Source organism: Portunus trituberculatus, chromosome 40, assembly GCF_017591435.1.
Source record: "Portunus trituberculatus isolate SZX2019 chromosome 40, ASM1759143v1, whole genome shotgun sequence".
Lineage (NCBI taxonomy): Eukaryota > Metazoa > Arthropoda > Malacostraca > Decapoda > Portunidae > Portunus > Portunus trituberculatus.
Genome location: NC_059294.1, coordinates 1,935,001 through 1,961,365, shown reverse-complemented (window position 1 = coordinate 1,961,365; position 26,365 = coordinate 1,935,001). Strand labels below are relative to the sequence as shown.

Genomic DNA, 26,365 nt, shown 5'->3' with positions numbered 1-26,365 from the left:
GTAGTAGTAGTAGTAGTAGTAGTAGTATATATAGTAATAGCATGCAAAAGTAAGAAATTAGTGAAAAATATAATTTTTTGGCTTTGGGAGGTGGTTTGGAACGAATTATAATTTCTCCCATAAGAATACATGTATTTTGATGCTTTGAAGTAAGAAGAAAATTTTGAACGGATTAAATTCGTATTCCAAGGCACCACTGTATCCTAATTGTGCTACCACAGGGAAGAAAAAAGACATCAAATTCATCTGGCAGCATTCTCACAGGATTTATCTCTAATGCTGGACAGGCCACTTACTTTCCTGACTTGGCCGCTGAGAGACGTATTGCCAATCCTGGCATCCCCTGAAGAGGGCACTTCATCTCCAGTCAGCATTCTAAAGGTGGTGGTCTTGCCGGCACCATTGACACCAAGTAGCCCTAAGCACTCTCCACGACCCACGTGGAAACTGATTTCATTGACTGCTGGACGATTTGCACCCACAAATGTCTTGGAGAGGCCACTCACTATTAGACTTGTCTCATGTGGTGGGTCAAGTGGCACGCCAGCCAATAGATTGTTTACCAGTTCTGCCTCTGCAACTACATCATTGTCCAAGGTGACCTCAGTGTCAGTGGGAGTTGTTTTTTTCCTACACAACCCTTGCAACATCATTCTGGAGAGAAAAATATACTTATGATGGGATGTGTTTCATGTTGTAGAGTGTAAGCATTACATGATATGTGTTTGTATGTTTACATGTCAAGTACTACAGTACAAGTTAGCAATTAGGGAAATGAGCATTGACATTCAAGTGATTATTGCATAATTGCCTGCATCCTTAATAAATTAGTACATTAGTGATGTATGCCTTTGACATGGTAGAGGATGATTTGATTAAATCACATCAAATGCATCTTGAAGAAAAGTACTTCTTAATAATTAGAATGGATGTGAGCAAGCAACTCTGGCTTAGTAATATTATTGGAGAGAAAGATGAAGAATATGGATCTATTAAATAAAATAAAGTTTCTGTAATGCTAAGAGGTCTCACCTGAGTTTTGTGAAGAAGCCAGAATCAATTAGGAAAAGAAGGATAAAGAAAATGAATCCATTAATGGTCAGTGTGAGCATATCTTGAGACATCCCATACTCATCAAAGGCAAAGTAAGATCTTTTCTGGAAGCAAACCCTCATCCCAGTGGTAGCACACTTGGCTGTGGATAAAGAAAAGTTATGCGGATATATACATTGTTTTCCTCTATTTTCTAAAAGTCAATAGCAACACTCATCCAACTCATTACCAGCCAGGTACTAAAATGGACAGTTTACATACTTGCACAGCATATGGTGCTTGTCAAAACCAGGATTGTTATTTTTGTAAGCAACAACAGTTCTCATCTACCTTTTTGGTATAGCTAGTGTAATAGTGGCTATAAAACTAAATCGGCTGGTTTGATTTTAGAATTTTAAGTTAAGTATTTAGGTTAACTCTTACAGCAGAAAGTAAAAGTACACCTGATCTTGTTATTGAAGGAAATGCAAAATCAAAGTACTTTTCAGAGTTATTTGTGTATGGTGAATTTTTCAGGTTTTAAAACAGTTCTGTCATCCATCTGTATTATTCAAGCAATGTTAACTCTTAATGAAGAATTCTCATTTGTATAGCATTAATATGATGTTGGATAACCATGATTCATCTAGGTATTCACATTCCATGAAGAATTACGTAGCTATTGGGCCACCACTCACTCTTGTGATTTGACAATGTCTTACTTCCAACAGCCTTAACATGTTACAGACTCACTTACTATCAGAGGAAGCTGAAACTATCTTAAACTTCTTTATTCAGTCCTTGATACTTACGGCAGCAGGCCACGAAAGAAGCATTTGGCTGGAATATGTAGAGGTTGTCACACAGCTGCTCCTTCAGGGTGCTATTGAACATGTCACACTGGGTATTGAAGTCACTTGTGTTCACCATGTGCTTGAAACCCTGGAAGGTGAAGGAGTGTGAGGTGATCATAATGTTTCTCTTGGTTTTATTATAATTCATATTATATGGGGGAAAAGTAATTCAAAATATTATAGAGTAACATCACTCATAGAAGGAGAATGATAAATCAATCGAGACAAAGTTTTTGTGCCAATGGGCAATAGTCTTTCTCAGCCTGACATTCCCATCTCTGTTTCAGGATCAAAATATCTAATCAAATCATGCTTTATTAATCAACCCTCAATTGGTGATATTTCTAAAGCTATGAGAGAGAGAGAGAAGTATGCTAATACATTTTGATTATACCCAAAAGCAGACATTTACAAAAATCAGGTAATAAGTAAAAAATAAATCTCAAAAGGGGATAAGGAACACTAACCATGGAGGCTGGGTATGCAGGCAGGATAGAGGTGATCCAGTGTAGAGCATCACTCAGAATGAGCAGATCAGGCTGATTGGAGAGATCAAGGGCCCAGACAGCGATGGTGATGATCATGCCTGTAGGAGACATCCATGGCTTGAGAACTGACAAATATTTTTTAAGAGAACACAATGAAAAATCTCTGCTAAATCAAAGTCAAATGTAAACTATTTTAATTTCAAGAAAAAAAAAAAAAAAAATTAACAAACAAAATAAAACTGAAACTGTACTCAGGGCTTACATGATGACAAACAAAAGGTTACTAACTTACTGTCAGACAATAAAGCCATGAAGGTAACTTATCTATAGCAGAACTACACTATATATAAGAAAAAAATAATCAACATTTAAGATAAAGATGAAGCTTGCGGTAAAATAGATAGTTTTCGCACCTGCCACGATGCTAATGAGGGTCAGTACGGCAAACCCGGCGGCGGCGGTCTGGAAGAAAAAGCTGAACACATAGGCCAGAGGGATGCTTCCCCATCCATACAGAAGCAACAGTAGAAGCAGAGCGGCTGTAACAGAGCAGCACAAATTATTATAAGTTACATTGTGGTTGTGTTGGTTCCATGATGTCAGGAAGAGTTAACTAAAAGTGTAAGTAACAGGACTGGCTGAAGAAACTGCCTCAGAGATTATGTATCTTATGAGATCCAGTAAGGGGAAAGCATGTAAATGTAATATCTCTTGTATGTAAACATAAATTTGGGAGGCTGCCGTGGTACATTGGAACCGTGTGTGCTTTGGGGTCTGAGGGGTTTCCAAGCGTACGGGTTCGAATCCTGTCCACGGGCTGAGTGTAGGTTGGGCTTCCTCACTCGGGGCAACGGTTTCCTAGCGGGTGGGCTTTGAGATAGAAAGTATCCCAAAAAAGTATCCCCTTTAGCCGAGAAATTCCCGTGAAAAGCCCATATGGTATAAATAAAAAAAAAATAAGTAAAAAAATGCTGTGCAAGGAAGTTTCCCATGAATACGCTACTTAGTATGTTCAAAGATTTACTTTGTTTTATTCCAAATAGTTAATTAATATATGTTTTTATTCATTGATTGGTTTATTATTCACGCATTTATCTAATTAATCAGATTACTCATTTCATTAGTTTTCTTTGTTTACTGCATGCATTACAGTTCATGGTTATATTATACACGTATTCAGCTTGCTTTGAACCACAATCATGTAATCTACATAATCTGAACCCCCAGTAATATGACTGAACAGAATGTTAATTTAGTGACTAACACTATAAGCGGGTTCAAACGTGCCAATTTGTGACTAAAATTGCAAGTTGGTATAGTTTCCGACTGAATATCTGTGCCTAGCGACTAAATAAACAAGACAAACATGTTGGTCTTCAATCTTCTGTCGATTTGCAATTTTATTACATTGTGACATCACAGAGTTGAGTCGATGTAGAGAAGATGTTAGAGTTGGTGAGGGAAAAACAACACATCTGGGACCCCAGATATGAATTATAGAGTATATGAAAAAATAAATAAAAAAAACAAATTGCGCAAATCGTCCTTCGACGAAACAGCAGCCACTCTCCAAGAACTGTTTCCCTCAATGCAGGGTGTTGTTGGAGGTGAGGATTTAAGACTTGTCAGGATTTAATTTGATCGCAAGTGTGCATAGTCTTCTTAAGATTAATGTGTGGTAGACACTTCTTTCTTTCCTTCTACTTAGCTGAAGGCATTTTCTTTTCTGTTGACTCTTCCGGTACGCCAAAAGAGCAACCACCGCTTCAGCATCGTCACTGACTCAGAAAGGCGACCATATTGACTAATTTATGTAGCTAAGGAGGACAACCATCAACCACTGCTGCCTGAATGGAAAGACTGATTGTGATTGACAACCAATGCCATGTAAGCAATTCTGCAAAACTTACCGGGAGCGGCATCCACTGTGAAGTATTTCTGCGTATCGCCTATCATGAAGGCGGCGAAGATGACAAGAGAGGATGCAAGGTAGGTGAGGTAGTCCCAGATAAAAGTAGACAGCCACAGGCCCCATAAAGGAGCTCCAGTCATCACCTGAATCTGAACAACCACCAAACAAGTTGAGGTTGAAAATTAGGACACACACACACACACACACACACACACACACACACACACACACACACACACACACACACACACACACACACACACACTACACCACGTAGTGTAGTGGTTACCACACTCGAGTCACAATCGAGAGGGCCGGGTTTGAATCCCGGTAAGCGGCGAGGCAAATGGGCAAGCCTCTTAATGTGTGGCCCCTGTTCACCTAGCAATAAATAGGTACGGGATGTAACTCGAGGGGTTGTGGCCTCGCTTTCCTGGTGTGTGGAGTGTGTTGTGGTCTCAGTCCTACCCGAAGATCGGTCTATGAGCTCTGAGCTCGCTCCGTAATGGGGAAGACTGGGTGGGTGACCAGTAGGCAACCGAGGTTAATTACACACACACACACACACACACACACACACACACACACACACACACACACACACACACACACACACACACACACACACACACACACACACACACACACACACACACACACACATAAAGGGATGAAAAGAATAACATCACTAGTACAGTACAACACCATTATAACACCAGAGACTTATTTTTCTGACTATTTTCTTTCTTGTATACATACAATAGTATAAAGTGGCAGAAAAATGTCACCAATTGTCTTGTCTACCCACAAGGAACTTGGGGATCTGTGGTAATGCGGATTTTTTGGGCGGAGTGAGACGAAGAAGAGTAATTTCCAGGAAGTAAATTATCAGGTTAAGTTAGGTTTACGTTAGGTTAGGTTAAGTTAAATTATGTAAAGCACAGCAGTGAATTTTCTTTCTGCCATCGCGTACGGTAGTGATTTTTTCCAACGTGGTGTAAAATTTTCGCTAGATCGTGTTATTATTATTACAGAATGTGCTTTCCTGATACATACAGGTTTGTTTTAATTGATGCTAACAAGATATTTAGCATGTTTTACATTCGTCTGATGATTTACTCCCAGAAAATTGACTCATCTTCGTCTCACGCTACCTGAAATTCCTGCATTTCCACAGATTCCAAGCTTGTTAGGGATAGAGAGTTTGTGGTATTTTCTGCCACTTTGTACTATCGCTTTATATTTATACAAAAGGTTTTGTGAAGGTCTGGGAAAAAAAATAAAAAATTAAGGCGTCGGAGTTATACTGTATCTTTAGCAAATTACTTGATTTTTCAATTATTTTAAAGAATTTTGGTATTTTTAGGTTACCTGCTTGGCCTTAGTCTCTCTCTCCTGAAGGGGGAAAACCAGGAAGGAGGCGGTGAGGAGAGCCAGTGCAAGCGGCATCATCATGGAATACACAAGGGAGCTGCCTGATGTGTAATTATTTTAAAGAATTTTGGTATTTTTAGGTTACCTGCTTGGCCTTAGTCTCTCTCTCCTGAAGGGGAAAAACCAGGAAGGAGGCGGTGAGGAGAGCCAGTGCGAGTGGCATCATCATGGAATACACAAGGGAGCTGCCTGATGTGTTGTTGTCGCTCAGTTCCATCTGCGTAGCAAGAAAAGATGAATCAGTTAACATAGCATTTGATTCTGAGTACCTGAGCACAAATGAAAGTGCTAGTAAGAAATTCATCAATAAAAAAAAAAAGCTCACAAGAAGGTCTGAATGTGCAGCTGCCAATAGAAAAGCTTCATATGCCTGCAAATACATAAAGGTAAGTGAGAATGGTTCCATTTGCTATTCGCTTTACATAGCAGCTGGGATATCACCACATTTAAGACAGTGAATGGCAGAAGAGAGCGATCCGTGCAACTTGTCCGATAAGCCCGGCTCCCATGCATCACAATGAGAGGTGAAAGTCGCACAATTGAGCATGACGCACTTTTTGCACAATAACCAACAAATTCCACGACTCACGACAGCTGCCAGACAGTCACACGGCAGCTGTGGGATGAACATTCGATATTAACTAGGATTACAACTAACAAAGGCTGACCATCTAACAATATACCATGTTGCTATCACTCATTTTCCATAATTCCAGTACGACGCTAGCAAGATGGCCACATGACCCACATGATAAAGATGACACGTTACTCGAAGACACATCAATAACAATACGATGTTTAACGACAACAGTTGACCACAAGATGACGTCTGAACGATTTACACGAATACCGTCTGACAAACACGAGTGCAACACGACCGTTTTTTTTTTTTTTTCTGGAATTCACACCCATATATAAATTGTGGGCCTACACATGGCTGTCACAGTTCCACAGGGGCATCCACCAACGTCACAGCATCGTATCCCATGCAACATGACCTTTCCCTCCCCCTCCAACCCCACCTCTTCCTGCACCTCCAAGAACATGACCCTGATTCCTACAGATATTAACCGCTGGTCGACCACGCCATGTTCAACAAAATATTGCAGCGAATTATACTTCAATTAAGTAGACAGTACACAAATTGGAGGAAGGCAATGGAACCAGAGCTACGTTTGACATTATACTGTGCTTCATGGCCACAGGGGAGGCCTACAAAACCTTTATCGACTTATTTTCGTATTTATCGTGTTATTATCGTCCAAGACTCATTGTGATTCACCCTGGTACAACGTGTTATTGTTGTGGTAGGTTTGTTATGCTATCGTTCCATCATCGCCCGGCTTTCGGTTGGCTATCGTGCTATTATCTTGATTGTTGCACAATGCAATGAATGCCACACGACAATCACATACGATAGGTTTGTTACGTTTTTTTTTTTTTTTTTTTTTTTTTGATAATAAATCTTGAAAAAATAAGGGATGCACTATTTCTACAGGATGAACTGGGAAAAATACACGACTACCACGATACGCCCTAGACTGTCACTTGAAGTTTCATGACTCCAGAACTTTTTTACACGATGTTACATGATGATTATATTTATTTGTTTTTTCCTGCAAGTCATGCTGCTTCATGGTGCGGTCGCCTCACATCGTGCTGTGTGGAACGCGGCCTTTACTATAGTGTCGCCCTCATCACTAGGAAGCACATACCTGCGGAACTAACTGAATGCTGGATTGAAATGAACGGAGTTTACACTTTGTCATAAGGTTTTGAGTTATGATGGACAATCTAGATAGATTTAGACTTTAACTACTTTGATAGGATTGAGGTTTCAAGACACTTCTGGAGTTTTTGCAAATACCTTTTTTGACTACTTTGCTGGGACTGGCACCTTCATTGGGTCATATTTTGTCTTTATACATTAGGTAGAACATGGACTGAAGGTGAGTTCCGATCTATAAGAGTTTCTCTAAGTCAATTTCGAATTGTTGTTTTAATGGAAAGTTTCTTGTGGCGGAAAAAAAAAAACGATATATATATATATATATATATATATATATATATATATATATATATATATATATATATATATATATATATATATATATATACACACACACACACACACACACACACACACACACACACACACGCATTCTTCCTTATAGAAATCGTAAAACATGTATTTGTGAATCTTGTATGTAGCGAAAGGTTACTGAGAAAATGTCGATTGCTTACTTAACTTTACTTAATGGCGGGTTCACATGTGCCAATTTGCGACTGAAATTTTACGCAGGTAGAGTTTCCGACCCATCCCTTCTACTCGAAAAGTATCACACGTAGCGATTGGAAAGTATCGACTAGTTGGCTCCTTGGCGGGAAGTGAGTGTAAACAAACAGCTACCCGCCAAGATGTCTTCCTCCAGTGACGATGCTGAAGCGGTGGTTGCTCTTCTTTTGGCGTACAGGAAGAGTCAACTGAATAGAAAATGCTTGTGGAAACGTACCTGGCTAAGTAAAAGGAAAGAAAGGAGTGTCTACCACACACTAATCTTAAGAGGACTGCGCACAATTGCGATCAAATTAAATCCTGATAAGTCTTCAGTCCTCACCTCCAACAACACCCTGCAGTGAGGGAAACAGTTCTTGGAGAGTGGCAGCTATCTCGTCGAGCGAGGATTTGCGCAAGCTTTTTTTTTTTTTACTGTATAATTAATTTCTGGGGTCCCAGATGTGTTCTTTTTCCCTCACCAACATCTCTAAACCTGGAGATCACATTTTCAAAGCTTACTCCGTGACGTCACGACGTAAATAAAGTCGCAAATTGACTAACAAGACCAACATTGGTCTCGTTTTGCGATTGCTTTGTCTAGTCGCTAGGCATCCATTTTGAGTCGGAAACTCTATCTACGTAAAATTTCAGTCACAAATTGACACGTGTGAACCTGCCTTAATGAAGGGATGTAGATAAAGCACGAACATAAAATACAGACAAAATTAGATAGTCCAGTAATATCCATCTTAAAACTAGTAATTCATGCACTCACCGCTTTATTTGGAGGAAGAGGGTAGTTGGTGGTGGTAATGGAGTGGTTCGTGGAGTTTGTAGCGAAACGGAGGAGAGCATTGGAGATGATGGACGTGCTGATACCAGGAGCGTGAAAGGGGATGCTCTGGTACCTCATGCGCATTGCTGTTTTGCCTGACTCGCCATCCAGGAACTCAGCCTAACAAAACAGAACCAACAGGAATTTACGAGTTCATGGTGACACGTACGGGGGCAGCAAGAGTAAGGGAGGGAGGCATTGGTGAGAAAGTACTCAGAAAGATATGTAAGCCGACAGAAGACCATGGCAATTACAGATGAAAGTGAAATGTGACGAAGGACGATTGCTGAGAATGTAGCTAGATGAGCTCAGTATATCTGTGTACAGTATCTACTACTACTACTACTACTGCTGCTGCTGCTGCTGCTGCTGCTGCTGCTGCCGCCGCCGCCGCCGCCGCCGCCGCCGCCGCCTCCTCTGCTGCTGCTGCTGTTGCTGCTGTTGGTACTACTACTACTACTACTACTATTTTTTTACTATTATATTTAATTCCCGTAAACCTTCCCATTTTAATATATTTTCCTTCCTAGCGATAACACCACTCCAGTTAAATCATAGATAAATAAGATAATTCTTAGACACAATGAAAATTTTCTCGTCACTTATCTTTCCTCAACATCTTTTTCTCTGTGATAACAATTCATGGTGGTGCTGAGAAGCTAACATGCATCAGCGATTGACTGACTGACTGTTATATATCTGGCCACGGATTCTTTGGAAACCCGGTGACAGTGGGATGAGAGGCACTCTTTTGAGAACTCACCGAGCATATGTTGTTCTCTCGGTACCTGAAGATGTCCTTTTCTCCCTCTTCCAGCAGAGTGGCGTCCATGTTGTCCGTTGAATTTACCTGTAGATGAGATGAATAAATATCGAGGAACCAAAGAAGATAATACGTTTAGAAACCTGTATCAGTTACTGAATAAAGAAGTTGAAATAGATGCTGTAAATGAGGTACACTGAGGAAGTATATAGATTGTAGCTGTAACCGAAATGAGTGAAAGTGAAGGAGTGAAGAAAGATAAAACGTAACTTTAAGTTTTGGAAATCTGTGTCGGTTATTGTAAAGAAAAAAAAAAAAATTTGACGGATGCTGCAAGCGGAAGGACTAAGAGGAAACACCTAAAGACTAGAACAATAAAACAAAACAATGACTAGAAGCGGAGGAGTCAGGAGAGAGAAGACGTTACCTTGGTGTATGGGAATCCTTTGAATTATGAATAGAAAAAGAGGAAAAGTCGAAATAGATTTTATAACCGAGGTATCGAGAGGAAACACCTAAAGGTTAGAACTAGTATAATAGAAAATGAAAACATCTGAGTATCTCAAGTACTCCTCAACATCCATAAGACGTGCGGACAAGACGTGGTATCGATCTGATGCTAGCAGTGATGAAACCTAAGCTTAAAAAAAGTTTGGATAAAACTACCTCAAAGACAGCCGGAGTGTCACTGCTGATAAGGGGACAAACTGATAACGACTATAGTGATAACATTCTGTACCATCTGATGTACGTGTGACTCGTGACTCGACAGAGTGATGTATGACACAACATAGTGTAGAATAACGGAAAAAAAAATCTTTGTACAATGAGAGGAAAAGAAATTGAAGTCAGGTAGATAGCTTACTTTACTACTTTCGTTGTTGCTTCCTATCTTTTACTTCTTCAGTACTGGGACGCATTTTTACAAAGAGTTTTGTATACGATTAGACGATTTTATTTATATTAGGAAGGGTTTATGGAAGTCAGAAGATTAGTGCACACAGTCTTTACTTTTCTAATCCCCATATAAATTTCTGAAGCTGTATAATATTGCCAAATAGTAAACAGAATAAATATGAAAACACGTCATGGTACTAAAAGGGTTAAGAAAATGTCTCTTATTGTAGCACTCCACAAGGACTGTTCTATGTAATTGTTGAATGTTGTATAATGATTGCAGAGGTTGCAGATATATGTAAATAATATCAATTAATTGTATAAAACTTATTGCGTGCCTCTCATATCATTAGAAACGCAAAAGATCATGTAACTTAGAAGCACGACACTGGTTGGTATTTAGAAACTTTATGCTCTCTTACCACGACGATCTTCAGAGGCCACAAAGATGATTAGCCAGGTTTTCAAGAGTATTTCTCTTGTTAATAATGTACAGATTTTGTTAATCTGTCACTAGAACCATATAAAAAAAAAAGTGAATAAATAAAACCCGTGTCACTTCAACCAGATGTAGCCTTATGAATGTAGTGGAGGTCGAGTGCAGAAGTGGTACAGAATACGATCCTATAAATAGAAATGAGTCATTAGAGCAAGTGCACCAAATGGACCAACCTTGTACGGTTCCCAGAAGAACGATTTGTACGCGTCGGCGAGCTCATCGTGGCTCGGATCAGACAACACGAAGGACTGCGAGTACGGGAACATGGTGAGGTTGAGTTCCAGAGGTGGCTGACGCATTGCAGAGGAAGCCAAGTTCGCGTCCATCAGGAGGCAGGCGACGGTCACTAAGACCGGCAGTAGAGCCTGGGTGGGGGCGGGAGGACTGGGTAATTGATTGAGTTAAACATCTCTAAGCTCTAAGTTGAGTAATCAAGTTTTCTCGAACGTTTCGTTATCCAAATTATCATTTTAATTACTGTTCTTATTAGTTTTATCATTATTAATTTATCTATATGTTTTTACTTCACTATTAATATTCTGGAACAGTATCCACTCACCTGTGTAACAAGAAGGAGCCATTTTCTTTTGAAGTAGATGATTCGTTTGATTAAAAAACCCTTGATCCTTTGAGCCAACAGCCTGGTGCCCGCCAGCCTGCCGTCCACCACTGTAAGAAACGAGACAACTTGAACATGCGTGACGACTTATAAAATTATACATTGAGTTATCAGTGTGTCTGATACTCATTAATTATCTACTTTATTTTTAATGCAAAAGAGTTACAGAGGCATTGCTCCTGTACTTGCTGGTCGTCCTTACAATTCTGGCTACTGAAGAGATGCCGCTGGCTATTGTAGAAGACGACGTCCTTTGCTATCGATGTAGATCCATTGAGACTCTCATAGGAATTTCCGTTCTGGAAGCCGATCGCTGACTGCGGTCTCGACATTACGGGCGGCTCTCCTGCAGCTACTTCTCCAACCCTAAAATAATAAAAAAGAAATTCAAATTGAAACTGACAATGATGCTAAGGACAAGGTCATTAGGAAAGTTACCAATAACTGTATGCGTCATGTTGGAAAGAGAACAGAGACGAAAGGTTATATCATATAATGTTCAACTGATATAACATATAATCCTCATAACGCGAGAAGAGACATACAACTACAGCGAACTGTTTCTCTTTACAACAAACTTTGTAATAATGGTCCTTCACACATAGTAGATACTCGTGATAGGCTGAAGCGTGTTGAGCAGTTCATATTGCTCGAGGTTGGCATACCTAAGGAACACTTTCTCCATGCTAGTAAGAGAAAGACCAATGTGCCGCAACTGTAGCTCCTGCTTCTGGCGGCTCAGACTCTCCAGCAAGGGAGCGAATTTTGCAGTGTCCTGTGGGAGGATGGCGGTGTACTCCCCGCCCTGTCCCCGTAGCAGCTTGATGGATGGCATTTCCTTCCTGCAAGTCTCCATCAGCTTCCGTGCGTCACAGCTCTGCGACACAACCAGGTTGAGGGTGTATCCGTCACCTGAGGAGAAAGACAGCCCATCATTGCATAAAAAAATGTAACAGAATATCCAGTGACAGTTCATGTAAATTAACAGTACACTTGAAAAAACAAATTAGCGCTCTGTGACTTTCTTACCAAACTTATTTTTGAGGAAAAACGTGGAACCCGCGCAGACCACCTTGCCGGAGGCCATGATGGCCACACGATCTCCCAGCACATCCGCCTCCTCCATGTGGTGCGTGGTGACCAGAATGGTGCGGCGGCCTCGCTCACCCTGCACCACGTCCCACACCCACCGCCGCGATTCAGGGTCCAGGCCACTGCTAGGCTCGTCCAGGATCACCACCTGCCCACCAAGACTTGTTACTTTGCTTTCTCTCTCTCTCTCTCTCTCTCTCTCTCTCTCTCTCTCTCTCTCTCTCTCTCTCTCTCTCTCTCACTCTCTCTCTCTCTCTCCTCCTTGCCTTAGAGCCACCGATGAGGGAGATGGCGAGGGAAAGCTTCCTCTTCATACCGCCCGACAGCTGGTTGCCGAACATGTTCTTCTTGTCGAGCAGATCCAGGCGCCCCAGCAGCTCCACGGCCTCCTCCTCCGCCGCCTTGGTCGTCAACCCTTTCAGCTGTGGAAGGACACAAGGTGAGTTACTTGGCAAAGGGGAAGTGCTCTGCCCTCAGATCTCCCCGCTACGCAGCCCCGCTCTACTCACCCGACCAAAGAAAAGCAGGTGTTGCAGCACAGTGAGGTCAACGAACAGCATGTTATGTTGCGGACATAGTCCCAGCTCCTCGCGTGCCTCCCTCAGATGTGTGGCAATGTTCCAGCCGCCGACCTCCGCTTGGCCGCCGCTGGGCGCATAAACCCCTGCAAAGAGTGGCGGTCACGTTCTCACATCATCCCTGACCTGAACATGCCATTGTCCGGAACACAGAATCCGTGCAACCGTCAATCACATATATATATTTTTTTTATGAATATTGTACCTGCTGTGTATTTAATGTCAGTCATTAATGCAAAAAAACACTCTTAGTGGTATTTTTTCCCATGCAATACTTGGATGGTGAATAAGCCACTGCTTTATTTGTTATCATGCAAAAGTAAAAAAAAAACATTACTTTCACAATTCATATAGGACTCTTGTCTTAAAGCAAACAAGATTTCCAAAATGCTCCAGCTAAAAATCTTTCCCACTGGCTTGTTACAAATCATAACATTGTCTTTGTCTGAGCCTGAGCCGTCAATCATGTTATTCTAATCATAGTAAAGACACATGATACAGGTGCTTCAACATGCACATATTGACCATAAAAACACAGTGAAGAAACTCAAAACATAGCAACCATATGCATTGAAGGGGCTTTGAACAAAAATGTGAACAAATGCATCACTGATAATATAAATGATAAGGATTGATATAGTTGATGTGTAGGTGATAAGGGACACAGTACTACATGAATATTCTCTCACTATTGTAAGTCATTCAGTTACTGGTGCTTGCAATCAGTTGCCTGCATTCCTGAGTCTATTCATCTGTCTATGTATGTATAAAAGCGTCAGTAAAAAACACTCCGTCTCTCTCTCTCTCTCTCTCTCTCTCTCTCTCTCTCTCTCTCTCTCTCTCTCTCTCTCTCTCTCTCTCTCTCTCTCTCTCTCTCTCTCTCTCTCTTAACATCTACAATACTTGTACCTTGCCATCTTAACTCACGATCAATTAATTTCAAGGGATATTAATGTCAGACTTAAGCTATTCTGACATCCTTCCAATTTTCACGCATTCTTTCCCTGTCCAATCTCTGTTTCTCTCGCCGATACCGACCTGTCAGGATAGACATGGTGGTGGTCTTCCCAGCGCCATTGTGGCCCAGCAGCACAGTGCACTGGCCCTCATAACATGTCATGGACACGTCCTCCACCGCCACCTTCACTTTTCCTCCCAGTGTCCGAAACTCCTTCCTGTGGTGAAAAGATGCGGATATCCTTTGCTCCACCAACCTCACCTCTCTCTCTCTCTCTCTCTCTCTCTCTCTCTCTCTCTCTCTCTCTCTCTCTCTCTCTCACCGCAGGTTCCGGATCACAATGCCAGGCCTCAGTCCCTCGGGCTCCTCTTCGAAGTAGTGGCTTGTCGGGTCGTCGCTGTCTGAAGTGCTGCTCGTCACGCTCTCAGGCTGCGTGCCACACCAGTAACTCCTCTGAAGGTGCAAGAGACTGTCAGTGGCCACGTCTTTTGTGCGTGTCTCGGGTGCTGCACGCTGCCGCCGCTGAGCGAAGGAACTCACCTGGAAAGGGAAGTAGAAGGGCAGCGGAACACCGTATTTCCCTGGGCTGATCTGGTCCACGTACCACACCAGAAACAAGAACAGGAAGGTGTCAAGGACCATCATCAGCAGGATTGCGGCGGGCGTCAGTTCATCTCGTGGGTTGCCTGTTTCCCAGACGTTATGCCATTGGATGCCCAGCGCTGAACGAAATCATCAGTTAGAATATTTGTAGGAATTCCTGTTCATCCTACTCGTAGTGAATACTGAACACCCGGTAGAGCAACGCATCACCATATGTGCCAGTCGCATGTTAACAACTCGTAATTTAACCTACTTGTTATTTCACCTTGTCTGAGAGAGAGAGAGAGAGAGAGAGAGAGAGAGAGAGAGAGAGAGAGAGAGAGAGAGAGAGAGAGAGAGAGAGAGAGAGAAGTCGGTGATGAGAAGAGGATAAATGGTTCATAGCGAAAGGTCTCAGAATGGTGACATTTCACCATAGCCTTGTTGCTACCTAAGTGAACAAAAAACAACAAAAAAAAAGCGAAAAAAATATTGAAATCCTAGTTACTTGACCTTAATACAGCCATTATCCTTCTTCCCTCCCACAGTCTTACTTCTTCCTTCAAACATGGCCATCACTTTGAAAGCCCACGTGATGGCCATGTTGGGTAGGAGGCAGGAGAGGAGCTTCGCGGTCTGGCTGAGGTTATTGTAGTCATACATGAGAGTACTCGGGATGAAGTAGGAGCATAGCCAGATCAAGATGCCTATGGTGGTGGCCATGGTCGCTATGGCGGGAGAGAAAATAACAATTATGGATTCGTACAAAAAGGACCAGATAAAAAAAAAAGCTGAAGCAATTGAGTATTCACCATCAGCGAAGAATGGAAGAAGTTTTTGATGCTGAAAAATACACCAAGAAGAAATATCAGATGCAATAATATGTACAACCGTATCAGCCATGGAAGAGACTACTGATTCCACTCATAAGCTTCTTTTTTTCCAGTCAATAGCCCAGGTTCATAATAGCTAATCTAAATCTATCATGAACTACAGTAGTGAAAAAAAAAAGATACTGTGACAACTCACGCTTGCTAAAGAATGTAGAAATAACAAAGCAAAAGGAGATGGAGCATATGCCGTAAAGGACAAAGAGAACCCAGACAAAGAAAGGGTCACTGTAGGCTAGGATGGCAGGTAGGTATCCAGAAGCATCGGTGGCAGGCATGAGTTCCACCTTGAGGAAGAAAGTCATGATGGAGGACACCAACAGGATGATGACGAAGGAGTGCAAGAACCAGCCGAACCACACCAGCCACCCACTCAGGCCCATCAGACGGATCAGCTCCTGAGGGGAAGGGGGGAAGAAAAACATGAAACAAACAATTCATCATTATTCAAGGAAGCCTGTAATTCTTTCATAGATACCGCGTGCATGCATTGCTAAAACTCATCCTAAACTACTGATCAAAAGGAGAAAAAAAAAATGAAAAGATCTGTTTGATTGAAATTATATCCAGTTGTCAGTTTCGTTCGACGTTTGCACTGGCTTGCTTTACTTATTACTGCGACAGGCACATTTTTGTAAAGGCATGACTCTGAACTTGAGAGGAGAATATTATTCATAAAAAAAAGAATTAATTAACTACTCTGGCGGCCTGTCCCCCTCAGTCTAATTTTATATTTTTACTACCCACAGATGGGTCAAAATGCCATTTGTCCATTTGTGTGTGTTTCCTTGATGGAAACACACACACCTTGGTTTTCACGTACCCTGACGCCCGTCTCCTTCTCATACACTACACTCTTGATGAGGGAAGGAGACAGCAGGACCAGGGACAGCACGACAAACAGGGGCAGTGAAGACCCATAAAACTGGCTCATGCCGTTGTCCTGCACGTAGGGAGGATACGGGTACATCTGCGTCTCTATCTGTGTGAAAAATCGGTGACGAAGTGTTAAAAATACAAAGTGTTAAAACAAAGTGAAAGAATGAATGTAAAGGCAAACATGAATGGTTTGTCTTGTAAAAACAAACAAACGAACAAACAAAGAACGTATGAACTGCAACTGATAGTGAGAGCAGTATTCACAGTAAGAACGAGGACACAAAGAAAACAGCAACAACAAACAACATAAACAACAACAACAACAGCATAGGTAAGTATACGTTATGTGACTAATGTACTCTAATACTGACGTTACAATAAGTCAGTAAATAGATAAGTAAATATAAACAACAAAGATAATCATGATCACTTGAGCGTCTTTTTTTATTTAACTGTTCTTTAACGTAAACAACGTCTCGCTTATCAGTCCACACCTATTTCCAAACACACACACACACACACACACACACACACACACACACACACACACACACCATTCGCTAGATCACAAGCACTCACAGGGCAACACCTCACCTACCTCATATTGCGTGTTGTAGTCCGTGTCGTTGTCACCAGCCATAAGGGATACGTAATATCGGTCCACTATGCTCTGTATGAGAGTGAATCCATTCATGTTGTAACCTCCGTGTGTGTCGCCAAAGAGGCCTAGAATGATTGGCAATAATTGAAAAAAAAAAATCTGGAAAAGTTAAAATAATTCATATGCCTACATAGAGTGACGATAATTAAGAAGTTATGTAGAAAGTGACAATAAATGAAGGAAAAATTACTAGAAAGAGTGACACAAATTGAAAATCTAAAGGTGCCATTCCACCAAAACCGTGTTCTGCACAAATTGTTACGCACTTTTTGTGCAGAACTTTTGCTGTGCACATACAAAAGAACACCCCTTGTTGACCATGTGTCCACCGACTAAATGTACACAACTTTTGTACGCGAACATTGCAGCACTTGTGCTGAACTGTGCGCATACAAAAGTTAAGCACAGTTTGCCCTCAGTGATTTAGTTAGTTAGTAATATGGACGGACAGGAAGAGGTAGTGCTTTGTGGTGCAGCCTGTGTTGTGGTATGCAGTTTGCTAAAAAAGAAAAGAAGAGCAAAGCCTTAATCTGCAATTTTCTTGCGCTCTCTGCGGAACTGAGCAAGAATGATCTTCCATTTCCGCATGACTTCAGTTGAATCACAATTAAATTCTTCACCCAATTCCTTAGTTGCATCATGTTTTTTGTTCTTGTTTTTATAATCCATGTTTGAAGTGTCCCAGAGCAGTGGGCGCGTTTCAATGGCCTGAATAAACTGTATGATTTTGTCATTTGTCCACTCCATTGTGCGCGAACACACCGATGTTTTCCCTCCTGTAGCGGTAGCAAGATTGAGTGCGCACACAAAGTAATCCTGTATGATAGAGCGTGTACACTGAAAAGTTGAGTACGCGCACGCATGTTCGCAGCTGTGCGCGCACTTTTCTCAAATGTTCGAGTACAATTTGTTGCTGTTCGCTTGTCCGTTTCCACCGGCACATACATTTGTTCTGTACAGTGTGCAGCACAGTGCCGCACTGTGCTGCACACCGGTGGAATGGCACCTTTACGTTGTGCGCGATGATTAAAAAGCAGAGAGAGAGAGAGAGAGAGAGAGAGAGAGAGATTGTTGGCATTTTCAAAGACATATTTCCACAATATTTGCATACTAAATAGTGGGATAACGTTTCATTACTTTAAGGAAGCCTATTTCAGTATAGTCAGAGCCATAAGAACCATAGAAAGGATCACATAACTGTCATTTTACAGGGAAACTATGAGCATGCATACTCAAATTTAGGAAGAGAATCAATATTACAAAAAATAAGAATCACGTTTAGCAAAGAGTAATTCGGACTTATTCCAAGGCTAAAGTAAGAAGTGCCCGCACCTCTCCGTCTTACTTTCTACTGGTGTGTTCTTTAGTTTAATAGGTTGCAGTAGAAGTTATTAGTGTATTCAAGGGTATTTTACTTCTTCATTGGTAGTATGAAAATAATTTTGTGCCATCCATGAAAAAAATAACAAAAACAAGCAGTAGAAGAAGTTATTAGCGTGCTTTAAACATATTTTACTTATTCGTCAGTGAGAAAATGGGATGCAAGGGATGTTATTAGTATATTCAAAGGTGCGTCATTTGCATACCTTAGTGATAGTATGGCAGTAATCTTGTATGGTCGATAAGAAAAAAGAAGAAAAAGAAGAAAACAGTAAGTGAAGAACTTATTAAGGTTCAGTGATAGTATGGCAAAAACTTTGTACCATCAATGAAAGAAACACCTATAAGAATCCGATCAATCACCTCTGTAGTTTGTGAGAGTCCCAACTATTTAAAAGCTCGGTTCCTGATAGGTACTTACTGAAGTTCCTCGGCCCCGGGATCTGTAGGAAAGGGTAGATCAGTTCAGTGAACCAGTACCCACTAAGTCGTAAGAAGTAATCTAATTTCTCAGGGGGTTGGTCGTCCTGCAGATCATTGAAGTAGAGTCCCACATAAAAGGTTGGCAGTGCATTGTCGGCCTCAAAATAAGACTTGTCCACCATCACGTCCATATCCTCATTGGATGACACAGGGGAAAGCACTGCACAGAGACAAAAGGAATGTCTAAAATGACACTTGGCGAGAAAAACGTGTATAAATGAAAAATTAAGTACTTACGTAAATAGTTTTTGACAGATTAATTGATACTTTGCGTAAGCATGCCAAGTAACTTACCTTTACGTGTAATTCCGAGGCTGTCAGCCAAGTAGTTGGCGACTCCGGCGGTGAAATTATTGTGAGGTCCATAAAATATCTTTCTTTGTGCTGGTAGTTTTTCAATCCAAGGGGAACTACACTTGCCCCCTACCATGACTCCATATTCATTACAAAATATTTCTCTCAGTTCTCGCTCGCTTGTTACATCGAAAGTTGAGTTCTGTAAAACAAATGGAACGTGACAGGGAGACGCTTTTCCTTTCCATCTTGCTTCTCCAAAAGATAGATTGCATCTTCACTCCATCGTTTCTTATTGGTTGATTTTGAAACGGTTTGGTTTATTATTATTATTTCCCTCCTAGTGTATATTGTTTCCTTTACGGAATTGATTGCGTGGTGTCTTTGCAAAATAGTTATATAGTTCGCTTAGCCATTAAAACAATAGGAATAAAAAAGTACCATTGTAATTTTACTTAGAAAAGAATGAAAACAATGGTATCAAAACGGCGAAAACTAAACAGATATTTTTAAACGAAATATGAAAAATAAAAACTCACGTGGTCGACAAAGTGAGGGATGAAACTGCTGTCCGGCAGAACCCTGATGGTTACCAGTAGGGTGAAGAGCAGCGTGGGCAGCAAGATTTCAAAGGCCGTGAGCAGCCAGTGTCTTCGACGCAGCAGGAGGTTCTTCCACATCAGTAACAAAAGCTTTCGCCAGAAGCTTTTTCGCCGTTTGTTGCTACCCGTCGCTACAAGAGAAGTGAAAGTCAATGTTTTCGCACAATTTAAGCGATATGTGCATGGTGCCTGCATATGCAAGCACTATGTATTATGAAGTCCATAATGTAGCCTGTTTGTTGCTAGACTGTATACAAGTTCCATTCTGCACTCGGCATCTTTGGCCATATTCATTACAGGAATCTAATGTCTGTGACATCTTACCTCTGGCCACTTGGTGACGGATCGATGGACTAAGATAGACATGTATTTCTATCAATAGCCTGCCTAGTACTTAGAGACTTTTAAATCTAAATTGCATGCCACCATTTGCAGCAATGATCTAACTGTTTGAAAAATGTGGTTATAGGGAAATTAGATTATAAATACCATTTGAAAGGTACACTAAGTGTCTCATATACGCAAGAAACTAATGATAATGAGTTCTAAGGCCTGTATTTGGAACAATGATCGTACATGCATTAGCATTTCACAAAGCTAGAATTAGGCTGCACACCACCTGATTAACCTATCAGTCATGAATATCTAAATGATTAAACCACGTGATTTCAACACATATTACAAAAGAGTAAGATTTATTAAGTCCATATGAAGTAATATGCTAAACTGAACATGAATGATTTGAATAAACAGAGCAACATATAGATACATACTGCTAAGATCAGCAATAAATCATAATGAAAGTTTCAGTTAATGGGATACAGAGAAAAATACAGATGGAGTCGCCCTACCAGGGATACATTGTCGCTAACTTACGTCACAGATCTACGTAACCCTATCGGTTATTGTGATAACATTCTTTTCATATCGGATGTCATAACTCACTCCATAAAACTAACAAGAATAATACCTTTGGTTTAGCAGGAAGAAGATGAAGAATGTAAAGAATAAGAAAATAAATGAATAAATAAACAAGTCTAATGGATGAAAAGAATAAGTATAGGAGATCGAATAACAAATATATAATAATTCAGCTTTGGTTGAGGTCGCTAGTCACCTAAACCTTATCAGATCACCTCCTCACCTTTTGTAATACCTTTTCATATTACAAAAATATTTGACTTCACCCCCCCTCAAGAAAAAAAAAAAAAGTATCGCGACAGTAGACTGAATTGAATGATTGACACCACATGTAGGTATTGTACATTCCTTGGTACTTAAATTGTACGTATATTCCTGGTATTAATTGTTTCAAGGTAGAAATGAAAATTAACTATACGCGTAGCGTTTTCTAGGTACTCCTTTGACAACTGAAGGTGGTGGAGGAGTATTTACTGATGTACGGCGACAGAATGAGAGTGTGGGAATTAGATTAGGTGAACAAAAAAAACATGCCATCTTTCTGTTTCCCTTGACGTTGTAAGAAATTAGGGTATCTATTAACATTAGAGCAGCATTATTTTCTTTTATCATGGATGGTGTTAGTGTCCCTTTATCCTAATTTTCAAAGCTGCTCTCTGCTGTAGTGCTCGTGATGTGTCCACTACCGTTGTTATTTTAGATGTCAAACGTGGTTATTCAGAAAGTGGTCACGAGGAGAATTACTGCTAGTGAGGCGGATTCAGTTACCCTGCTGTTATTTCATGCTCGCCTGGTTGTAAACAGACTCCGCGCTTCTCATCGTCATGGAGGCTCCACTTCTATGGTATAAACCGAAAGTGTTCTGGTGTGAAAATGACAGTGAAAATCCCATCCATCCATTATGAAAAACAGGCATGTGAAGGTAACTGTGGGGTGTGAGTGACCTAACCTTCAGGAACACGATGTCGAGGGAATGTTGAGAGATCCATTGCGTTTCCTTTGTTGTATTTGAGTATCACTTTATTTGATTAGTTTCATACACGTTATTGAAATATTCTCGTATTGATTGCTGAACTGATTTTATTTATTCATTGTATGCATCGCATCAGGTCTCCCGCTTCCTTTGTGTCAGTTACAGACATGTCGATTTTAGTGCATCGTCAAAAAATTACTCAAGACCAATGATTTAAAATGGGATGGAGAGAGAGAGAGAGAGAGAGAGAGAGAGAGAGAGAGAGAGAGGCGGGGGAGATTAGGAAAGGGGTGCCGTTAATACCCAGGAGAGGCATTGTAATTAGAGAAATAACACCAACAATAAACTTGATAGCAGCGGGAACACTGAATGAAAGACAACACGTTTATTGTCCATGCTTTATGAAAATGCCACCGATATTTTGTGAAATCATTCCGCTTCTAAGTTTATTCCCTTTGATTTCAGACATAACGAATTATTCTCAACACATTAGTCAGTATCAATGAACTGGTCTCTCTCTCTCTCTCTCTCTCTCTCTCTCTCTCTCTCTCTCTCTCTCTCTCTCTCTCTCTCTCTCTCTCTCTCTCTCTCTCTCTCTCTCTCTCTCTCTCTCTCTCTCTTACCTGTACCTGTTCCGGTGGTTGAGTCCATGCTGTCGCTCTGGTTCATCGAGATCCTTCCTTATCCTTAATACTGCGTTATTCCAACACTCGTCTTGCACTGCGTAAGAAGATATGTATAAGATTTTTTTTTTTTTTCACTGCCATGTTCCTGCGCTATCATCAATGACTTTTCCTACAGGACACACTACTATACCAACAAGAATTTCCAACGTTCACTGACACCTTTGCCTCTGCGTCCACTGAGATTCCTGCCCAGTCTTTGTGCATCTCTTTGTAATGCCTCCGGGAATTCTACGGAGGTGTGTCTACCGATGATAGGTGGGCGGCTCTTCTCTCCTCTCCGGAACCCTATCAGGTATCGGCGACCTTCAAAGGAATTACGTACTGATTGACACTTGGGAACTTTGCACCTGATTTTGTTGTTGTTGTTGTTGTTGTTGTTGGTAGCAGAAGTAGTAAAAGTAGTAGTAGTAGTAGTAGTAGTAGTAGTAGTAGTAGTAGTAGTAGTAGGAGGAGGAGGAGGAGGAGGAGGAGGAGGAGGAGGAGTAGTAATAGTAGTAGTAATAGTAGTAGTAGTAGTAGTAGTAGTAGTAGTAGTTGTAGTAGTTGTAGTAGTAGTAGTGGTAGTGGTAGTAGTAGTAGCAGCAGCAACAGCAGCAGTAGTAGAAACAACTTTTTTTTTATTTGGCAAACTGGAAAATAATATTGTCACCTGGCTAGCTTCCTTTACGTCAAAACAAAAAAAAAATAAGTAAGAAAATAAGAATGACACTCTAAATACACTGGGTCCGTATAGAACTGCCTTGTGAGTAATCATGTGTTTATAATGGACGATATCCATCATGTTTTGCTGCGTTCATCTGAAACTGAAAAATTATTGCATAAACTTTTCCTATTTTGAAATGTATATTTGAAAGAGAAAAATTTTAAGTATTTTCATGCTAAAGTAAATAAACAAGTAATAGATAAACAGCAATAGCAGCAACAATAAGAAAAGCGTAAAAAGAAAGGAAAAATTAATACTACTGATACAAAGAAAACAGCCGACGCTTACCTCTGTGATGAGCACACTTTAGGAAAGCAGGGACTGCTGAACCCTGGCCGCTGGGAACGGTGCTCTCTGAATGAGTGAGACAGACCGTTCACTGTTATCCCTACCTCTCCTTATCACTGTCACTTATCTCCGCAGTCACAATTGTACTGAAGAAAAAAAGAATGTGATCAGTAAAACGTTTTCGTGTATTGGTTAAGTTTGTGCTTGATGTCAAACCAGTCCACCGTCATCATAGAACGAGTCTCCTCATGCAGCTGCTTGAGACGCTGCCCCATACTACCAACCAAGATTCACAGTAGATACGATTATGAAGTGTGAGAAGTTAATGATATGCCGTTTCCATTTTTTATTTCTTTTATTTACACAATGTTATACGCCATTACCATTTCCATTCTTCTGGCTTTATACGACGCCATACGTGTAAGCCTCTTAATGATGTATAGTATCTAGTCCTAACTCGTAACTGACAGCATCGCCCGCATATATCCTGTTGAGTTGAATGCACGCCAGGGCTGTCGCCCCTATGGGGTTGTGCCTATGAATAAACAAGACCATTGAATAAATATAAAATATACGTGTTACGTCTTCAGAGGACAACCTTCCTGCCTCGCTTGCACAAGGAGCATCATTTTCTCAGGAATCGCAATCTAAGTGCAGGTGTTTAATTCCCATGGAAAGATAATTAACCCTTGCCTATGTGAAATTGACACTGGTACGGCTCTCTATAAGAAATTGGCAGATCACGTAAAAATGGCCCTTTATTATTTTAGTTTTACGTAAAATAATCTCACCAGTTATTTCTTTGGTCGACTAATTAATGCCAGTGACTATAATATAGTCAATGGAGTCTGCATTACTATATATTATATAATAATGTAAACACCAAGATCCTCTAGACTTTGTGATACCTAATATTGCTGGTGACGTGTTGATATTGAGTTGCCTCTTATCGAAGGCAATGGGTACTCACGATTACGTGGCTTCGCACCACCCGTCACTGGCAGATAGCGTCAGTCAATAAAGACAACACGTTATTGAAAAGAATTTTCCAAAGAATAATGCATTGTGTTGAGAGTAACTCTTCTCTGTAATTGGTATTATCGTAATAAAGTACAATTCGTCAAAATCACGTCATGTTTTCCTTCGAGACCACTGTTCTAGATAATGGAAACAAGATGAGATGGTGTTAAACTATTCCTCTTCTGGTATCAAATATGAGAAAGGAAACATTCACGCCTATTTGTTTTTCTATTCTTTTCTGTTTTTTGTTATGCTATTGTTAGTTGTTGTTTTTTTCTCTTCTTTTCCATATTCTTTTCTATTTTATTTTATTTCATATAATTCTGTTTTCTCATTTTTCCTTAATCTTAAGATATTCTGTTTCATTTCCTCTCTTTTGTCTTATTCTCTTCTTTTATTTTTTTTCATTCAATTCTATTCTTCTGTTTTCTTTGATTTTCCTGTTATGAAGTGTTTTTGTTATTTTATTTAATTTTCTGATATGGTAGCATTTTATAAATTAACATAAGATGAAATAAAAAAACGAAAAATTTTGTGGGAAATTGTAAAAAATAAACAAAGACGACGACAGCAACAACAACAAAAACAACAGCAACAACAACAACAACAACAACAACAACAATAACAACAACAGTAACAACAACAGCAGCAGCAACAACAGGAGTAGCAGCAACAACAACAACAACAGCATTAACAACGATAGCAACAACAACAACAACAACAACAACAACAACAACAACAACAACAACAACAACAATTATCCGTTCTAGACACAACAGCACTGAGTACGGCAAGGCAAACGGGGATATTAGTTATTCCTACCTCAAGATTATTTGGTGCAGAGATAGGGGATCATCATGAAGGAGGGTTAAGCAACGCAAGATATATCATTAAAAAAACCTAAAAAATAAAGAAACGGTCTAAATTTTCTTGATATTATAAGTTATATTATTTTGTGTTCATTTGGGTTCATTTTCACATAGTTATCACATAATAGCAGAGCCAGAAACTGACTGAAGCATGATCAATTCGGCTCACAATATGCGTGGCCGTGTTGTATATGATGCATAATGAAACATTATGGCTGGTGTTTTGGATTTTGTTTGGGCAGCCTGATATGATGTAATTTGTTGTGTTCAAGTCTGGATGGATAAGAGTCACACACATAGTCACACTTTGGAGTTTGAAGATATAAATAATGAGTTACGTAAAAACTAAGCACGTTTTACTTCTGGATGTACGTACAACATGTTTAGTGAGTTTGCGCTAAAGGAAATCGTAGAGTAAAGCAAAAAAAGTTTTCGTAGCTTCTAAATAGTTTGTAAGATGCTTATTGTAAGTACATGTACATTGAGAGACTCTACGTGCACTAGTATGGTGCCTTATCTTAGGCAGGAAATCACATCAGCTTTGTGTGGTGTCATCTAATCACAAGACAATGAATGAATTCTCGTAACTGAACTGATCAGATGTATTATCAACTGTTCATTCCAAACGCTTCGTCATCCTGCTCTTCCCATGTGTCTTGTGATTCTGACAGAATCTCTCTCTCTCTCTCTCTCTCTCTCTCTCTCTCTCTCTCTCTCTCTCTCTCTCTCTCTCTCTCTCTCTCTCTCTCTCTCTCTCTATATATATATATATATATATATATATATATATATATATATATATATATCTATCTATCTATCTATCTATCTATCTATCTATCTATCTATCTATCTATCTATCTATCTATCTATCTATCTATCTATCTATCTATCTATC

The 26,365-nt window shown here is 40.3% G+C and overlaps 1 protein-coding gene across 6 annotated transcripts in view; it reads right to left on the bottom strand.

The window, feature by feature from the left end:
- The window catches only part of LOC123516145 (phospholipid-transporting ATPase ABCA1-like), a 31,056-nt gene that overhangs the window by 4,243 nt on the left and 448 nt on the right, over positions 1–26,365 (bottom strand). Inside the window, exons 2-30 of one of the 6 annotated variants that reach the window (XM_045275279.1) lie at positions 23,582–23,727; positions 22,750–22,893; positions 22,528–22,624; positions 19,948–20,141; positions 19,409–19,610; positions 19,053–19,274; positions 17,189–17,316; positions 16,535–16,693; positions 15,851–16,109; positions 15,376–15,549; positions 14,780–14,961; positions 14,562–14,692; positions 14,320–14,456; positions 13,213–13,367; positions 12,970–13,125; positions 12,641–12,851; positions 12,277–12,523; positions 11,814–11,977; positions 11,552–11,661; positions 11,166–11,357; positions 9,597–9,683; positions 8,774–8,953; positions 5,806–5,937; positions 4,285–4,435; positions 2,788–2,913; positions 2,354–2,472; positions 1,845–1,974; positions 1,033–1,195; positions 297–654 (exon numbers count right to left, since the gene is read on the bottom strand). In XM_045275279.1, coding sequence (XP_045131214.1) covers positions 297–654; positions 1,033–1,195; positions 1,845–1,974; positions 2,354–2,472; positions 2,788–2,913; positions 4,285–4,435; positions 5,806–5,937; positions 8,774–8,953; positions 9,597–9,683; positions 11,166–11,357; positions 11,552–11,661; positions 11,814–11,977; positions 12,277–12,523; positions 12,641–12,851; positions 12,970–13,125; positions 13,213–13,367; positions 14,320–14,456; positions 14,562–14,692; positions 14,780–14,961; positions 15,376–15,549; positions 15,851–16,109; positions 16,535–16,693; positions 17,189–17,316; positions 19,053–19,274; positions 19,409–19,610; positions 19,948–20,141; positions 22,528–22,573 — 4,515 coding nt within the window. In that variant the 5' untranslated portion in view covers positions 22,574–22,624; positions 22,750–22,893; positions 23,582–23,727. Of the gene's footprint in view, positions 1–296; positions 655–1,032; positions 1,196–1,844; positions 1,975–2,353; positions 2,473–2,787; positions 2,914–4,284; positions 4,436–5,805; positions 5,938–8,773; positions 8,954–9,596; positions 9,684–11,165; positions 11,358–11,551; positions 11,662–11,813; positions 11,978–12,276; positions 12,524–12,640; positions 12,852–12,969; positions 13,126–13,212; positions 13,368–14,319; positions 14,457–14,561; positions 14,693–14,779; positions 14,962–15,375; positions 15,550–15,850; positions 16,110–16,534; positions 16,694–17,188; positions 17,317–19,052; positions 19,275–19,408; positions 19,611–19,947; positions 20,142–22,527; positions 22,625–22,747; positions 22,894–23,581; positions 24,903–26,365 lie in introns of those variants that run through there. The other 5 variants (XM_045275280.1, XM_045275282.1, XM_045275285.1 and 2 more) reach the window with 5 other exon arrangements.